The sequence below is a fragment of the Phaethon aethereus genome (genome assembly GCF_964289735.1).
Source record: "Phaethon aethereus genome assembly, chromosome: 1".
Taxonomy (NCBI): Eukaryota; Metazoa; Chordata; class Aves; order Phaethontiformes; family Phaethontidae; genus Phaethon; species Phaethon aethereus.
In genome coordinates, this window is record NC_138575.1 from 190,985,816 (window position 1) to 191,003,634 (window position 17,819).

General features: G+C 39.9%; 1 protein-coding gene across 1 annotated transcript in view; it reads left to right on the forward strand.

Annotated features, from left to right (window-relative positions):
- FNDC3A (fibronectin type III domain containing 3A) overlaps positions 1-17,819 on the forward strand; it is a 116,200-nt gene that overhangs the window by 75,924 nt on the left and 22,457 nt on the right. The window contains exons 7-13 of the mRNA XM_082001211.1: positions 5,074-5,231; positions 6,421-6,480; positions 8,839-8,977; positions 9,617-9,670; positions 10,292-10,416; positions 14,449-14,623; positions 15,242-15,328. Coding sequence (XP_081857337.1) covers positions 5,074-5,231; positions 6,421-6,480; positions 8,839-8,977; positions 9,617-9,670; positions 10,292-10,416; positions 14,449-14,623; positions 15,242-15,328 — 798 coding nt within the window. The remainder of the gene's footprint in view (positions 1-5,073; positions 5,232-6,420; positions 6,481-8,838; positions 8,978-9,616; positions 9,671-10,291; positions 10,417-14,448; positions 14,624-15,241; positions 15,329-17,819) is intronic.

The following is a 17,819-nucleotide window of genomic DNA, read 5'->3' on the forward strand; positions in this document are numbered from 1 at the left end:
GGTTGCAGAAATGAAGAAGGTAGCAGCTTCAGGGAGATTCAGGTATATGGGGGACAGGGTTGGAAATTATTTGCACTGTTTATGTCTGCTGAAGAGTTAAGTATTGTAACTCCTGTTCTGTTCTGCTGCACATGAGCACCTTCTCGTAGGCCCTCGGATACGTGCCTCTTCACGCTTGTTCCATAAGTAGTTCACTCCCCAGTGCTCCTCAGCAGGGCTTACTGGATTAGGGTTGGCTTCCTGCAACTGGTTTAATGTGAGTGTACATCATTGACAGAGAACCAGTGGTTTAACCTCACCACCTGCTTTATTGCAGACCGCTCAGTTTCACTGGGCACCGTCTACTGGGCCACTACACACGACTTCGGTGTGGGTTGTAAATATTCTAGTCCAGCAACAGGGTTACATGAGATGGATACGGATTTCTGCCTCATTGCAAATGCAGGATGGAAATGACTGCTAAATGCTTCTTTCTTTCCCGTGTTACATTTTGCAGTTTTAACTTCTATATCCACCAATAATAGAACTGTGCCTGACTTAGAGATTTCCTGGTAGATTTTTTTTTTTTAATATCTCTTTGTCTTTCATCCTGTTGCCTGCTTTTGTTTCATTGACTCTTAACTTCTGTAAATTCTATTAAATCGTAGCTTATTTCTTCCTTTTCCCCATATGCATATGTGTACATGTGTATGTATACAGAATTTATATAACTTTTATGGATTACAGTTTTTGTGCTCCCTAAGGATGTTCTTAATTCCCAGCTTCTGCAAATACTTTTCACTTTGTATTTCTGATCGTGTTCAGTTCCACTGACTTGCTTTTAAGCTTTGGCAAACTGGCCACAGCAAAGCTTCAGCTCTTCATAATATTCTTTAATCACATACTCTGTTTACAGAAAATAAAGCAACCAGAACAACCTACATAGTCACTGATTTTTAGCTTGGTACATAATACTGCTTCATTGTCTTCTTTTTACCGTGTTAACAGTTGTCATCTCTTATTTTAGAAGTCTTATGGAAGGTTTACATAAGTTGACCAACAAACATAGCTCTGGGGGAGTAACTTGGGGTAACAATTTTTCATCCAGTCAGAGACTTAAAGAACATTTCATCCTGTTCTCTGTTTATGCTTGTTGGTGTATAATGATAATGGGTTTAATGTTACTAGTCAAAGTCCTGTGAGTTATCTGTTACTCTGTAGTATGTAAATGTTGTCTTTGTTCTCCCTCCCATTCTTCCTACTCTCTCTGTACTGAACGGTTGAAACCTCTAATCTTTTAATGTTCCATAAGATATAATGCCATCTTTCACTCATATGCAACCGTATTACTTCTCCAGTGTAAAAGGAGATAGATTAAGATGTATGAAGAGAAATGTAAACTGTCAAATGTGTAAGACAGTTTGCAATTAGTACTGTTAGATGGGATGTTATATGCAGTTCTGGGCAAAGCACTAAAGACAATGAAACAGTAGGAGATAAGGAGAACAGTCAGAATGGTCAGAGATTTGGATAAGTCAGGTGAGACACAAATGCTAACAGTCTTCAAATACATAAGAAACAACTGCAGAAAGGAAGGGAAGATCTAATGTTCAACTCTGGGAGGGCTAGGACAAGTAGGCTTAGCTGGTAGTAAGAGAGATACTGCCTGGACATTAAGAAAAAAATTTCAACTGTTAAGAATCATAGAATAGTTTGAGTTGGAAGGAACCTTTAGAAGTCATCTAGTCCAACCCCCCTGCAATGAGCAGGGACATCTTCACCTAGATCAAGATGCTCAGAACCCCCTACAACCTGACCTTGAATGATGCCAGGGATGGGGTTTCTACCACCTCTCTGGGCAACCTGTGCCACTGGTTCACCAACCTCATTGTCAAAAATGTCTTCCTTATATCTAGTGTAAATCTACGCTCTTAGTTTAAAACCATTACCCCTTGTCCTATCACAACAGACCCTGTTGAAAATTCTGTCCCCATCTTTCAAGAAAGCCCCCCCTAAAGGACTGTAAGGCCACATAAGGTCTCCCCAGAGCCTTCTCTTCTCCAGACTGAACAACCCCAACTCTCTCAGCCTGTCTTCATAAAAAAAGGTATCCCAGCCCTCTGATCATTTTTGTGGCCATCCTCTGGACCTGCTGCAACAGGTCCGTGTCTTTCCTGTGCTGAGGGCTCCAGAGCTGGATGCAGGACTCCAGGTGGGGTCTCCCCAGAGCAGAGTAGGGGGGCAGAATTCCCTCCCTCAAAATGCTGGCCACGCTTCTTTGGGTGCAGCCCAGGATACAGGTGGCCTTCTGGGCTGTGAGTGCACATTGCTGGCTCATGTCCAGCTTTTCAGTACCCCCAAATCCTTCTTGGCAGAGCTGCTCTCAATCCCTTCATCCCCCAGCCTGTATTGATACCAGGATTTGCCCCAACTCAGGTGCAGGACCCTGCACTGTTGAACCTCAAAGAAATTCACATGGGCCCACTTGTCGAGTTTGTCCAGGTCCCTCTGGATGGCATGGTATCCCTCAGAAGTGTCAGCAACACCTCTCAGCTTGGTATCATTTGCAAACTTGCTGAGGGCACACTTGGTCCCCCTGTCTATGTCACTGACGAAGATATTAGAGAGTAGTGGTCCCAGTATGGACCCCTGAGGGACACTACTTGTCACCGATCTCCATCTAGACATTGAGCCCTTGACCACTGCTGTCTGGATGTGACCATCCAACCAGTTCCTCATCCACCAAATAGTCCACCCATCAAATCCATCTCTCTCCAATGTAGAGAGAAGGATGTTGTTGGGAACAGTGTCAAAGGCCTTACAGAAGTCTGGACCCATGATATCTGTAGCTCCTCCCTTGTCCACTAAGGACAAGGTAGCTAAAGATAGGAATAGATGATCTAACAGTGGACCTACTAGTCCTGGAGCATAGTAGGCCCTCCAGGAAACTACACGTTTTTTTCCTTCAGTATGCCCTGCCACTTTCTGCGACCCAAGAGGGAGGGTTTAAGATTGTCCAAGAGGGAGCTTTTACCACCCCACATGCTTCCCACAAATCAGAAGACTTCCAGAAATGCTAGAATTGTACTGAGGTGCTTGTAGTTAGTGGAGTTTGTGAGCACATCAAGATTATAGTGGAATTCCTCTTACCAATCTTTGAATTGTGTTTCCAAAAACTTCAGCAGGTAATCTTACTGGTATTTGATCCCTCTCAGGACATGATGTACAGTCCTGTTAGCATGTAAAGACTTAGTGACATTATTTCCAAGACTTTGAGGTTAGCCTCGTTTGATTTTCCTACTTTCTGTTTGTTTCTTATTGGTAAGTTATTTCCTCTGCTTCATTCTTGAAGTTGACTCATTCAGGTTGTTCGTTCAGTAGATTACAGCATCTTAACACCACCAGCTGTGAATACAGCACTTTGATTATGATACTCTGTTAATAGATTTCCAAAAGTGGTTGTTCCCAAAACAGTTATATATTATAGTCATGTTGTAAAACTACTCATTTCATGTAATGTGTTTTCTGTTCCTTTGTTGAAATGATTGGAAATAGTAGGCAGGTACAACATATAAACCACAACGGCAGACGCCCAGTATTAATAAACACCCACAGATTTCTAGACTTCCTTCTACAACAGATCTTTAAAAGCTTGTAATCCATGCATGTACCCATGCACTCACCTCCAGAAATATGAGCATCCCCAGGCCCTCACAGCACGTGTGGGTTTCAAGCAGCACCTATTCCTCTGGGAGTGTGGGTAGGCACCCACTAACTGCACATCCCCTTTGGGAGAAGTGGGTGCTTTTGCTTTGCGTCTGTGTTGTTTCCTAAAATGTGTTGTTCCCTGAAATCTGCTAATCCACAGGCCAGTGAGAAAGCTTCCCACCAGGTCTCATGTACCCATCTCAGCCATGGGTCCCTGCCTGCTGCACCCCAAACTGTGGTCACACCAGCTGGGGTGCAGCAACTCATGGCATACAACAGGGGAGGCTGGATCGAGGCAGCAATGCTGGTGGGGTAATTTCTTGCATTGTCAGGTCGAGTTTTGATCATTGCTCTGTTCTACTCCAGTATCTTTTATCCCTGTTACGAATTTTCATATACTGCTTTTACACTTCTGAAGCTGATTCCTCCTTCATTTCAGAAGGCTCTTTGTAATTCCCCAGTTACCATTTAATCCACCCAAGGGTCACCACCTTTAGCACGAGTCTGCTGGGTCAAACACTTCTCAGACAGTTCAAGGTGTTGCATTCACACACACTGTTTATGTCCGTATTTCCATCACACCAACTGTTGTTATCCAGGTCTTTCTGCAGCGGGTGGGCTGTGCAGGCCAGCACCACCACAGGAATTCTTTAGGATGTTGCCTATATATATATGTATATGGACCTTGTGAGCATGCCTTCATTGGAAGCACCTGAGCTCAATGTATGTTATATGTTCTAATATTCTGTTTGCTGACAGAGTACTAGGTTAGAGCCTCAGGTAGTTGTATCCCTATTAATACCCTGATAAAAAAAAAAAAATTTGCTGGGCTAGTTAATCAAGTAGGTTCTAATCTAATGGGAGAATCTACTTGTCTCAGTCATAATTAAATGCCCAAAGCAGAGTTTATGTACCTGCTATAGTAATGCCAGTCATTTTGGAGAAATTCCTGAACTTCCATATATTTCATATGAAAACCAAGTCAGCAAGACGGTATTAAAAAAAAAAAAGTCATAGTACTGATCATGTAAAAAAAAAGTCTAAAGCGTTGTCATTTAATAAAACAACTGATTCACAATGTATGCTTGCCATCTCTTCTTCGTAAATGATACAGTAATTTTTATGTAGCCCACTAGGTGGCATTTGTTACTTAGAAGTTTGCGTTCAGCCCTGGGTCCTAGGATTGCTGTTTTCTCATGACACTTCTTAGATTTTCAGCCTAATTTCAGCTGTAAAAACTAATTAGTAGCTATTAGATTAGTATAAATACTCTGGTATGCTAATGCAATATTATTTTTTTCTCTTTTATTTAGTCCTATGTGGCAAAGCAGCATTTATATACAATAGCATTTAAATGGTAGAGGTCTCAAAGCTGTATTTTTACAGGTATCAGACATTCAGGCAAGAACAGCACTGCTTATGTGGTCCCCTCCATCCAGTGATACCAGAGAAAACGCTGACAAGAATGACGCACCAGATGTTTATACTTATGAAGTGATGATTTCAAATACCGGAAAAGATGGAAAGTATAAAACTGTATATGTGTAGGTGTTCATTATTTTTATTTAACTGTTGTTGCATTGAATTGTGTGGCTTAAAACCTCATTAAAAATCCACCTGTTGTCCAGAGATTTAAGTAATTAGCACTTTTATGCAACTTCCCTTTTGAAAGAAACTACTTTTTTCAGTAGAATTGGTTCTGTTTTATTACTGAAGTCTCTACCATCAATTAGAATGTAAAGATTTTGTTCTTAGATGCTGGAAGCCTGCTTTAATATCACTTAGCTGTATTTCAACCAGCTGCACTGGAAACTATGGGTTCTCCATTAGTGAGATATACAAGTAGCAAGAAATACAAATTGTATTTATTGTTATTTACTTCAGCACATACTTCTGCCTCTAGTAAGGTTATCTCTCCCTTCCCTGAAAATGCTCTTGCTAAGAGACTTAAGATATGAAATAAAGTAAGTAGATTTACACAAAACACAACTCTTAACAGCAGCAAAACAAACAAAACTCTTTGTTTCATTCCTAATGCAACAGTTTTCAATCATTTTTTTGCCACTTGGAGAAATAGAACAGAAAATTTACTATTAAGGGTGTAGAACTCTCTAGTAGTTATGAATTTTTGCATTTAGCTGGTTTATCTTAGTCATCTTCCATGGATTTCTTAGAAGCAGTACGTGAATTGCAAGTTGGATGTCCCTGTCCTAGAAGCTTAGAGGAAAAGAAATGAGCTTTGCTAACATAAGCTAATGTCAGTAAAAGCAGACTAATAGATGTCACTGAGGTGCCTTTTCCATTTACTGGGCTCTAACAAGTAGGTATATGCAGTCATTTACAGTTTTAGAGAATCATTTTTGCAAGGCTGAACTGAGCTTCTAAAGGCCCCAGTACTTCGACATTTTTTTGTGTAATAAAATACATGCATATACATGCAGCTGATCTTACAGAGAGGAAAATAATTATTCTTAAAAATAACAACAATCAAACAGAACAACAACAACAAAAAAACCCAAACAACCAGGGCAAAACAACAGGAACCAAATGCGAGAAGCCCCTAAAATTCAAAGATAAATGCATCTTCATTTGCCTATATTTAGCAACAGAAATGAACTGTTAGGAAATGTATTTCTTAAGAGTGTTAGGTGGATGGGTTAGATGATGTGTGACTTTTTATAAATGTATGGGATCCTGAAACAGTCTCTTAAATGAAATCGTATCTCTTTCCAGTGGAGAAGAAAAGAAAGTTACTGTAAATGATCTCAGGCCAGCAACTGATTACCATGCAAAGTGAGTATCTCGTTCTCTATTCATTAAGTTCAGTGGAAATGTTTTAAAAGTTTCATCAAATCTGTGTGTTTGCATAAGTTTTCAGAGATTCTTTACCACATCTCACCCTCCTTTGAGTCACAAATCAACATTTTATTGGCTTAGCTGACAACTCAGTCCATTTAGGAAAACAGAAAATTGTTGCGCTCTCATCCAACATCCATGCTCTTTACTTCTCATGTCATGCCAGAACAGTGACGTTTTTCTGTCCTTTGAGCCAGGCACAGATGCCACTTACTTTCTCTGTTTCCCAGAAGCAGCAGAGGGAGGTACCTTGCACAGGAACATGCTCACTGCTGGCCACCTGAAGGTCAGGTTATGCTGCTTTCGCTTTGCTCCAGCAGACCAGTGAATCTGACCCTATATGCATTACTAAATATGCTCTTAGCTCAGTGTAATTCTGCCCTTCTAGCAGAATTTGCTGCTTCGCTATGTCCTACTGAAGGAATAGCATAGGATTGGAAAGATGTAGTTAGGTGTTCCTCTTCCCTGTTTTTTTTCATATTGGAAGGTTGTCTTATTTCTTGGTTTAAAAAAAAAAACAACAGTATGAATACGGCAGTTTAAAAATATGTAACACTGTGAAGGCAGCCTTAAAAGTACTGCCTTTTCAAGAAATAACGACAAGTGGAGAGTGGAAGTGACTGAATGTGCAGCATGTGAGGGATTTCCCTCTCTTGACTTTGTGGAGAACCCCAAGACTCCCACATACTGACCAGGGAACCAGTTCAGAGGCAGCTGGTAGGAAGCACTGTGAACAGAAGTGTGTCTGAGTAACGATCCAAGTCAGAAATGTCGTGTCTCTTTCCACATGAGCTTTAGAACATCAGCAGCAGGGAGGAGGACTTTTGTTGAGTAAATCTTTGGACTAGTATTTGCTCAAATGGGAGAGCTACGTTCCTGGTCTTTGGTGTGAGGGGGTCTGTACCTCCTAGTACTGTTTTCCAGGGTATTGTCCTAGTTGCCAAACGGGATGCAAAAGAGGGTTGGTCTGTTCTTCATCGCACACCTCATTTAATTTGGGCCACTCTATGGCTGCAGCAGAGGTTCAGGAGAAGGATAAATGATAAACTGACTCAAAGCTCTTCATATGCAAGTGTTTCCCCTGTGTTTTAGTAGTGTTAATGTACTTTACCCAACAATGTTTAAGTTGAAAATGCATGAAGCATAAGGGTCAGAGCCTAGGAATTTTTTTCCCTATATAAGTCCTTTTTTATCAGGCTACATTCAGATTCTTTCTTGCTTAATTCTGATCGTTGTAGAGAATGCATGGGGATAGATGACTTAGCCATCAAAGCTCTTCCTGAACTAGGAGTTAAACAATTCTGCAGTGCGAACACTGCCCAAAATCAGTGAATACCAGAAAGACTGAACTATGAAGATAACTGTAAAATTACATATTTGCAACTGTATGCAAGCACAAACAACTTTGTGTGCAACATTAATTGCTGTTCAAACGTCTCCCTGTTCATGAAATCTACAAAGCCCAATTTCCTGTGTCTTGCTGTTCATGCAACAAGGACATATAAGGACTTTTGCATCTTCATAAGCAGGCAACAAAGACCTTATACCAGTGATCAGAGGAAAGGTTTTGGGCGGGTTTTGTTTTTTCTTTCAAAGGAAGAGGTGAATCAGAAGAAAGTAATGTGCAGGTTCACCCAAGGATGAGACAAGGCATAGCTATGCAGCTGAAGAGGGTGAGGGGGGGAGCGCAGCAGGAGGACAGATGATAATCCTGTATTTAATTCTGGAGAAAAGCTATTAGAAAAACAAGCCATTTCTTATTGAGACAGAAGCAAGAATTCAGTCTTCTGAAATACATGGAGAGTTAATACATAGCCTTCCTAAAGGAAAGGACAGGGTGAACAGACTCAGCAAGGTCTTGAAGGAGTGCAGAAGGTACTCTCAAAATACATCAACAGCTTCATTGTGCTCATCTGATGAAGCACTTACAGAAAAAGAAGTATTCACATTATCAATTAATATGTCTACAACAGATAATGAGCCTTCAAGATGTTACTATTATTTCACAACCAAAGTACAGCAAATGGCAGAGACATTTCAAATGTAATTGTTGGACTAAAGCTGACTGATGTTAATGATGTACATCCAAAGTAAAGGACTATTTTCTTTTGTATTACTTCTGTTGACCAAGGTGCTTCCACGAGTCATTTATTTCTAACAGTGATATTTTAATAATGAGGTAGCAAGGCAGTAACTTAATTCTCAATATTTATTTTTCTTTGGAAACTGTATATACAAAATACATAAATATAGATACATTTGAAGCAAAATGTTATTGGCCCTTTTCCACTTTAGAGTCCAAGTAGAATGCAACTGTGTAAAGGGGAGCCCTTCAGAAGCAGAGAGTTTTACCACAACGAGTTGTGAACCTGATATTCCAAATCTGCCCAGGATAACTAATAGGACCAAAAATTCTCTTACTCTGCAGTGGAAGGTAAGAATTATTTAAAAACCTTTAAAGTAAATATTTTGAAGTCTTAAGAATTGTTTTGGATTTGTCAATAAAATGCCAGTTCATTGAAATGGAAAATTTTTGTCAAATGTAGTAATTTCAGTCACGCTTCCGTGACTGGAAATACATGTACTGGGTTGAATGTGGACTTCAGTAAAAAAGAGAAAGATGCCCAGAAAAGCAAGGAGCCTTTGTAGATAAGGTTACTGAGTTTGAATGAGAGACCGCGGTTCGAGTTCCAGTTTCCTACTGTACTGTGGAACCAATTCCTTTCTCTGTTATTGAACATAGGCTTGTTTGTGCAGAGCAAATGAAGTGGTCTGGAAAGACTGAGATTTGAGCAGACCCGCAATCTTGCTGCTCAGAAAAATACTGTAGCATTGTACACTGCTGCCAGAATACTTCGTCAAGGTCTAAATTAAAAAACAAAACCATAAACATGATACAGGCATTCATTGGATGGAGACTGAACTAGGACTGTCTTGGCAAGTGAAACCATCGTATAAGGGGAGCATCATTTGCCCTCCAGTGGTCTTGTCATGATTTGATCTATACAAGCATTTTTCCTTAAGTGGTCTTGTATCCAGTTACAGCTCTAATTTTTTTCTTTTTCTGTTGCAGGCATCTTGTGATAATGGTTCTAAAATCCACAGTTACCTTTTAGAATGGGATGAAGTAAGCAAGTTATTCTATTTTATTTTTAATGTTGTACGTTTTTAAAAAGTAGTTGTATGTGACTGTGCACATCAAGTTGTGTGGAAATTATGACTTCTGTCTAGAGGCATGTGACAAATATGTAATTCCTGAAGCAATTATGAAAATACAATTATTACCCAGATTTTTTCTTGGAGAATATAAAATAATAGGACCTTAAGTACATGATTCTGCCACTCTTAATAGTGGCTTTTTCACTTGCAGTCCAATACTTCTTTCAAGAGCTGACACTGAAGGATTATTTTCCTGTAACAGTTTGTCTTTTGTACAAAGGGGGTGGATCTGCAGTACCCCCGTAAGCATCTTCCCATCCCTACCTGGACAGCTATCTTGAGACGGCAGAGCTGCAGAAGCTTTGTGGCTTTTTCCTTCCAACCCTGTGGAGCTGGGAAATAGAAAGGAAGGAAAAAAGACTAATTCAACATATATAGAAAGTTTCATACACTATTACCTCACTATATGGGAGATTCTTGAGTTATGTTTCATTTCAAAAAATCAGTTTACTCCATGTTTTTGTGTTACCTTAATTGATGGATGCATATATAACAGGGTGAATGATGTGATTAACTTACTCCTTTCTAGGGAAAAGGAAATGGAGAGTTTTGCCAGTGTTATTATGGCCAACAGAAGCAGTATAGGATTACTAAACTATCACCAGCAATGGGGTACACCTTTAGGCTAGCAGCCAAAAATGACATGGGAATGAGGTAAATATTACTATTATATACATAAATATGGAATGTATATGCATGCATGTGTGTGCTTGTTTAGGAAAAGCATATGATGGCATTTAAAGAAACAAGTCTTTTGTCCAACTGGGGTGAAACAGAATATAGAATAGCTCACTTGGAAGGGACCTACAACAATCACCTAGTCCAACTGCATAGCTAATTCACAGTATGTGATTGGATTATTCAGCTTGTAGATTACCTGTGTACTATGAACCACGTGACCCTGCTTGAGCAGGGGAGGTTGGACAAGATGACCTCCAGAGATCCTTTCCAACCTCAGCTATTCTGTGATTCCCAGCATAATGCATTTTGTTCAGGCATGGTGCGGATGGACAAACGTGTACAACGCCTGTGTACAACCACTGCCTTATGCACATACTTACCATATAAAAGCTACACATCTCAGCCCCTCTTAGAAGCAGATAGTACAGCTACTTCTGCCAGACTTAGCCTCATTTCCTGAACAGCCTGCTCAGGTATTTGTACACGATGCCTCTACAATGGGGAGCGCGAGCATGGCACAGACAATACAGCTGCTCTCATGAAACTGGCTTTTAGCTTCAGTCTTTGTAGACCTATGCTCACTACTGAACTTGCAACCTTGGATGTGTTTTCTGCTGCATGTACTTGTAGTAGAATTTTTGGCTAAGCACTACATTGTAGAGACTCAGACATTCAGTGCAGTTGTAGCTTTTTTCTCTGATGTAGTAAACACTTCTACTAAAATTATGGGGATCATGCTAGAAGATAAGCGACTTGGCCAAAGGGCCAGAATTTAATAGTTTATAGGCTGCGGTGCTTGTGCTGCTGCTGTGGTGACCAGAGGGTATCTCCTACCATGCTCTCTGCTGCTCTTGGTTGCAGGGACGTTTGACACGATGCTAGATCTAAGGTAGTTTGTTGTAGCAATTTTCCAGAGCTTATCAGCCCTGCTTAAATTTTCACTTTTAGTGATGACCATATAAAGAGGTGTCAGTAGTCTGCTGGAGCAGGAAGTCTGGCAGAACCCCCCACTGCCACCTGTAGGTGTATCTGTATTGTGCTCTTTGCCATGTCCTGTTACTTGGGTATGTCCCTTTAACCAAGGTGTCTGTTAGTCTCCTGTTACCCTGGGAAATGACATTACCATATTACCAGAATATGACATTACCATATCACTGAATTCTTTGGAAGTTCTAGAGCTTATTATGAACGCTTAGGATATGTGGTTCTTACTTTTAATTGCTACTTTTCAGAAGCTATAGAGCACCAAACTTTGTTCTGAATTTTTGAATGAGTGACATCTGACTTCAGTAGAGAATATAAGTAAGAATTTAAAAAAACCCACAACCAAAATTACTGGTTTCTCAAGTTACGCTTGCACTATGGGCTGCATTAATTCTTGAAGTCCTATGTGGCATAAAAACAGGGCTTCTCTAGCCATCAGCCTAAAATTGCTATTTTGCATTTGTTTTTTTTAATTCAGTGTTGAAATATAATGAGCATTGTGCTGCAGCTCACCAGAGGGGTGTTTTTGTAGCATGAAATAGAGGGTGTGTGTTGTGCATCCTTCAGCTGGCACAAGGAGGTACTTGAGGGAACAATGCCTACTTGGACAGTGTCGAAGGACAGTGTAAAGAATAAGGAGCCAGACCAGGGGTTGTAATTCATGCTGGGCAGAAGAAATCTTCTGCAGACTATTAAGTATGTGAAAACTACAGCTGACTCAGGAGATCTGAGGGGTGCGTTGGGAGTAATTACTCAGGTAATGCGTTGTATGCATATAGTGCCTGTTCCTATGTCTTTCCTTAGGCACCTGCTTTGGGCCACTGTCAGAGGACACTATAGTAGGCTAGAATGACTTTTGGTGTGCTCCAACACATTCTTTATTATGTTACTGCCTTCTGGATGATATTTCTGGAATGAATTATTCTCTGAGTGTTAATTGATAAGATTTAGTTGGAATTGTTCAAAAAGTGAGCTGGCAGTTAAGCAAGGTCCTGTGCTTGGGCTCTCTTTGTGTTCCCCTTTACTTCTGAGTGTAAATGCACCCTCTAGGGATACCTGCACATATTACAGATTCCTGCAGCATAAGCTGTTAGAAGACATGGATCAGTTAAGTAACCTTCTTAAACTTATTGCACAGAGTAGATTTTTAAGTCAATATTTCATAGCTTTGTAAAGAGCACTTTATTGTCTTTATGGTATTATTTAATTAATAAGTCTCTTGACATAATATTTATTAGGGTAGAGTGCCTGATTATTCCTTATGAAGAAAGTTAAGAACCTTAGGCATCTGGAGACAGAATTTTATCTAAATAATTTTACCAACAGGAAGAGATACTTTGTCTGTGAATTACTTATATTTTTTAATTTAATTCTAACCACATGTGAAACAGTGGCTAAAGAAAACTGGAAAAATAAAATCGATTTAAAAGATAGATAGCTTTATTGTACTTCTAAGTGAATTGTTTGAGTCATTCAAATGTGGGTATCACACAGTTAGTTGATTTCAGTGTATTTTGGAGTGGTTCAATCAAGTAAAGAGATTTAAGTCTTTTTAAGGTGTGGGATTTTTAACCTTTTATCTGCTTGTAAGGTGACTCTTTCAGTAGTTTATTGTGAATAGAGATAGACTTAGTATTTGTCTAGCCTCTCTTCATGCTTTCTCTAGCCTACCTATATAATGCTGAAATTTTTTAGTAGGTATATTGTATGTATCACATTATCTTAATTTCAGAGATTTTCTTGTTTCTGGCTTTTTGCAGGAAAAAATTACTATTACCCCAAATTGAAAAGGTTTTATCTTGTTTTGTGCTTTTTGACTTCTTGTTTCACAATCTATTTCACAGTCTGCAAGTATGCACAGACTGTATGTCTGCTTTGGGTGCTGTCGACACTCTTGATAATGTGTTGTCTGTAAGATTTTTTTTAATTTTTTTTTTTTAATGCCAGAAAGACTTTTGAGCAGACCAAAATTTACAACATGTGTGTTGTTATAATGTAGGTTGAGTAAGAGAGAAAGTGAAGCCAAGTTATCTTTACATTGAGATTTTTCAGGAAAGTCAGGTTCTGACATTTGAGGTATTTAACTGGTACTGTTGTTTAAGCCATACCGAGAATTTTGTTTTCAGGGCTTCCTAACGCTCACTTAGGTAATGCCTATACCTTTTAGCTTAAAATTGCATCTGTGACATTAGTTTCATATTTCTAAAAAAATTAGACTAGCGCTTAAGCCTGCAAATGTTTCTTCAGATCTGATGTAGAAGCAGCAAATGCCAGCTGAGAACAGGTGGGTTTTTTTTAGTCTCACTGGACATGTCAGACCATCTGTGCAAGCACAGTTCCTGTTTACTGACTTTTGCATCCCTCTGTATCACATTAGGTCTTTTTATGTAACTTATTTATTTGTGTTTTCACTTCAAGGTGTATCTATGCATCATCAGATAAAAGTGTACAGTTGTGTTAGGAGATTCACTGGTGTACACTCTACCTGATTTGTTCTGCAATAAGATTTTCATACTGGCAACTCTTAAAGTAACTTAACATTGAATGAGGCTATTATTCTATTATTTTCTGAATCACTAGAGAAACTAGTACTTCACAGTATACTTGAAGCACCTAATTGCTGCCTGGGAAGCAAAATTTTTTTTGAGGTCTTCCCATATATGCTTTTATGTCTTCATGTTTTCATTTTGAATAAGGACACTGTGATATTAGTATATTATTGCATATAGAGCTCTCCTGTTTTAGAATAATGACTTAATGTGAAAAAACAAAATGTTTTGGTTAGCAAACCACTGTAATTATATCATACAAAGGAGTCTTTCAATTAAGAACGTTAACCTTGTTCAGATGTTTTGTTACTGACAGACTCATGAGCAAGTGAAGTTATCTGCATGTACCAGCTTGCACTTGCCAGTTGTGCACATGTCCGAGAACCTGTCATAGCTGTGTTAGTAAGAGTTATGTTTTTCTAGATGTTAATTATTGTGTCTAGTTAGTTTACATACTGTCTGTTTTAAACAGTGGTTTTAGTGAAGAAGTCCTGTATCATACCTCAGGCACTGCCCCAACCACACCAGCAAGTCCTTTGCTGATTAATGCTGGAGTTACTTGGTTATCCCTACAGTGGACAAAACCCTCAGGAACACCGTCAGATGAAGGAATCTCGTATATATTAGAGATGGAGGATGAGAACTCCGTAAGTTTAGAATACTTATTCTCAATAAGAGACTGTAATGTGTGGTTTGATACATTATTGTATTAAGTGTAACAATGATTACTTTTGCTAGAATATTCTACAAGGAACTGTATTTTCTGAAATTAAGCTAATGACTTGTCATTGCTGTGACCAAGCCACATAGCTTTCTCCTTTTTATTGTGACAGTAATCGTTATTAGTGTTATTAAGCCCAAATCCTGAAAAGACTTTTAAATTACCTTTAACTTTGTGAATTTGCATGTGGAAGTTAAGCCTTATATGAGCTGGATCAAAGTAATTGCATCATGAAGTGTGGTCTCTCTAGATGTCATTTCAGCCTAACCACCTTTGTTTTAAAATGAATCCTGTTCTACTCTTTGAAAGTGTTAGGTGTCATTTCTGTTGACACTGTGTATGTTTTTTTTGAAAAAAATGAATGGTTAATTAATTTCCCACTCTCCAGAAATATATCATGTGTTTACACAATGAAGGTGCACTTATTACTTTGTCAGAAAAACATAAAAATTATGGTCGGAAACGGTAATTTATTTGTATGAAGTATGTTACATGGTCTGATCTGCAAATACAATGTTTCAAGTAATCCTATTTAATTCTACAGGGATATGGTTTCAAGCCAAAATATGATGGTGATGATCTTACCTACACGGTGAAGAATTTGAGGCGTAGTACAAAATATAAATTTAGGGTGAGATTTTTTTCATATATTTGAGGGGGGGGTTTTGCACCAGAATAGCTTGAGATTGACTCAGAAGTGGGGAGGTCCTTTTTTACAGAAAACCAAATTTGATGCCAGTTTTTTACAATTTCAGTCTCTCTAAACCATCAGCTGAACACCTGCTTCATTAATTGTCTCTGCAGAAGGAATAAGAACCTCTGCAAGGGCATAACACAGTTGTAGGTATCTTGAAATTCCAGGTCATAAGTCAATGTTCTTAACAATTGGGTTTTTTCATTTGGTTTCAGTGTTGCATATGCACAGGTAATATCACTTAGTGTAGCTATGAGGTTATTTGATAGACTCTAAACACATCTGAAAGTGTTGGGGTAAGAAGCAACTTTGATAAAAAAAACATTTGTGGGTGCTAGCATAGCATTGAGCCCGAGTTAATAAATCATTCCTATTACTGTGGTGCTGAGCCCATTCTAATAATGTCTTGAGGACTGAACTTTTCAGCTCAGGATGAAGTCTGGCTTAACAATGAGCTTTTGGGTGTGGTTAAAAGCAAAAAAGAAGCATACCACTGTGGGAAGGTGGCCAAATAGCCATTGAGGACTACAAGAACCTTGCTAGGACATGCAGAGATGCAGTCAGGAAGGCTGAGGATCAGCTAGAACTGAAATTGGCCAAAGATGTCAAGAACAACAAGAAAGGGTTCTTCAGATATGTGAGTGGTAAGCAGAAGCATAGGGAAGACATACATAGGCCCATTGCTAAACAGGGCAGGGAAGCAAGTTACTAATAGTGCCAACAAGGCAGAGGTTCTCAATACCTTCTTTGCCTCTGTCTTTACCACCATAGCTGGACCCCAGATCACAAGATGTAGTAGCTATAACAAGGCATGTGTCAACCCACCAGTGGTGGAGGGAGGGCGGGGCTGTGGCCTCTTGCAAGGGCTCAATCCACATCAGTCTATGGGCCAGGACAGAAACCACTCCAGGATGTTAAGAGAAGTGTCTGACATTGTTGGAAGGCCACTGTATATAATATTTGAAAAGTGATGGAGATCAGGCGATATCCCTGATGACTGTAAGAGGGCAAATATCATAAAACTTCAGGCCCCTCAGTCTTACTTTCCCAGGGACTGAAGCAATGGAAGAGTCCTCCCAGAAACTATTCGAAGCCAAATGAAAGCAAGTGATTGGGAAAAGCCTACACCAAAGGCAAATCATACCCTACTAGCCTATCGCCTTCTACATCAAAGTAGTAGATGAGTAGCCCCAGTTGGCCTGGGGAGAGCAGTGGATGTTGTTTACTTGGGCTTCGGCAAAGCATTTGACACTGTTTCCCACACCCTTCTCCTGGACAAACTGGCAAGATACAGACTGGATGGGTGGTCTGTGAGATGAGTAGAAAACTGGCCAACAGGCCACACTCAGATGGTAGTCGTCGATGATTTTTAGTCAGGCTGGCGGCCTGTCACAGTAGGATCCCCTAGGGATTGATATGGGGCCCCACACGGTTCATCTTCACAAATTATCTAGACAATGGGATTGAAATCACCCTCACCAAGTTTGCTGGTGACACCAAACTGCTGGTGAGGTGGACATATCAGAAGGGAGAGCCGCCTTATAGAGACACTTGGACAGGCTAGAAGAGTGGACTAGCAAGAACAGTATGAAGTTTAACAAAGACAAGCGCAAAGTCCTGCACTTGGGTCAGAATAACCAAGGAGCCCTTTATAGGCTAGGATTTGTGTGTCTGGGGAGCAGCCTTGCTGAAAGGGACCTTGACCATGAGCAGTGCAACACTGCAGCAACAAAGGCCAATTGGATCTTGGGCTGTATCTGCAGGGGCATTGCTAGCAGAGATGAGAGATGTGATCATCCCACTGTATTCAGCTCTTGTCAGGCCACACCTGGAGTACTGTGTCCAGTTCTGATCCTCACAATTCAAAAAAGATACAGGCAAACTGGAGAGGGTCCAAAGGAGGGCCATGAAGATGATCCAAAGGCTGGAGAGACCCTGCCCAGTAAGGAAAGAGTGAAGAGCTTGGGTCTTTTCTCCTTGGGAAGGAGAAGGCTTAAGGGGGACCAGTTTTCCTGTACTTTAAGGGTGGCTACAAAGAGGAATGAGGCTATTATTTCACAAGGAGACACATGGGGAGGACAAGGGGCAATGGGTATAAGTTGCAATGGGACAGGTTTCATCTTGATATAATAAATTCTTTACAATGAGAACAATCCATCATTGGAACAACCTCCCCAGCGATGTGGTGCAGTCCCCGTCACTGGATGCTTTCAAGACACAACAGGACAGGGTGCTAGATAATCACATCTAGGTTCCCTTTCCCATGAAAGGTTGGACCAGATGATCTTTCAGGTCACTTCTAACCTGGGCTGTTCTGTGTTCTAAGTTGTTCTTGAACAGTTGCATCGTTTTTGGAAAAAGCTGAAGTCATGTCCCACAGTATAAAGCAGAGTCAGAATGATTTAATCTGTGACTGCAAGGTAAAATG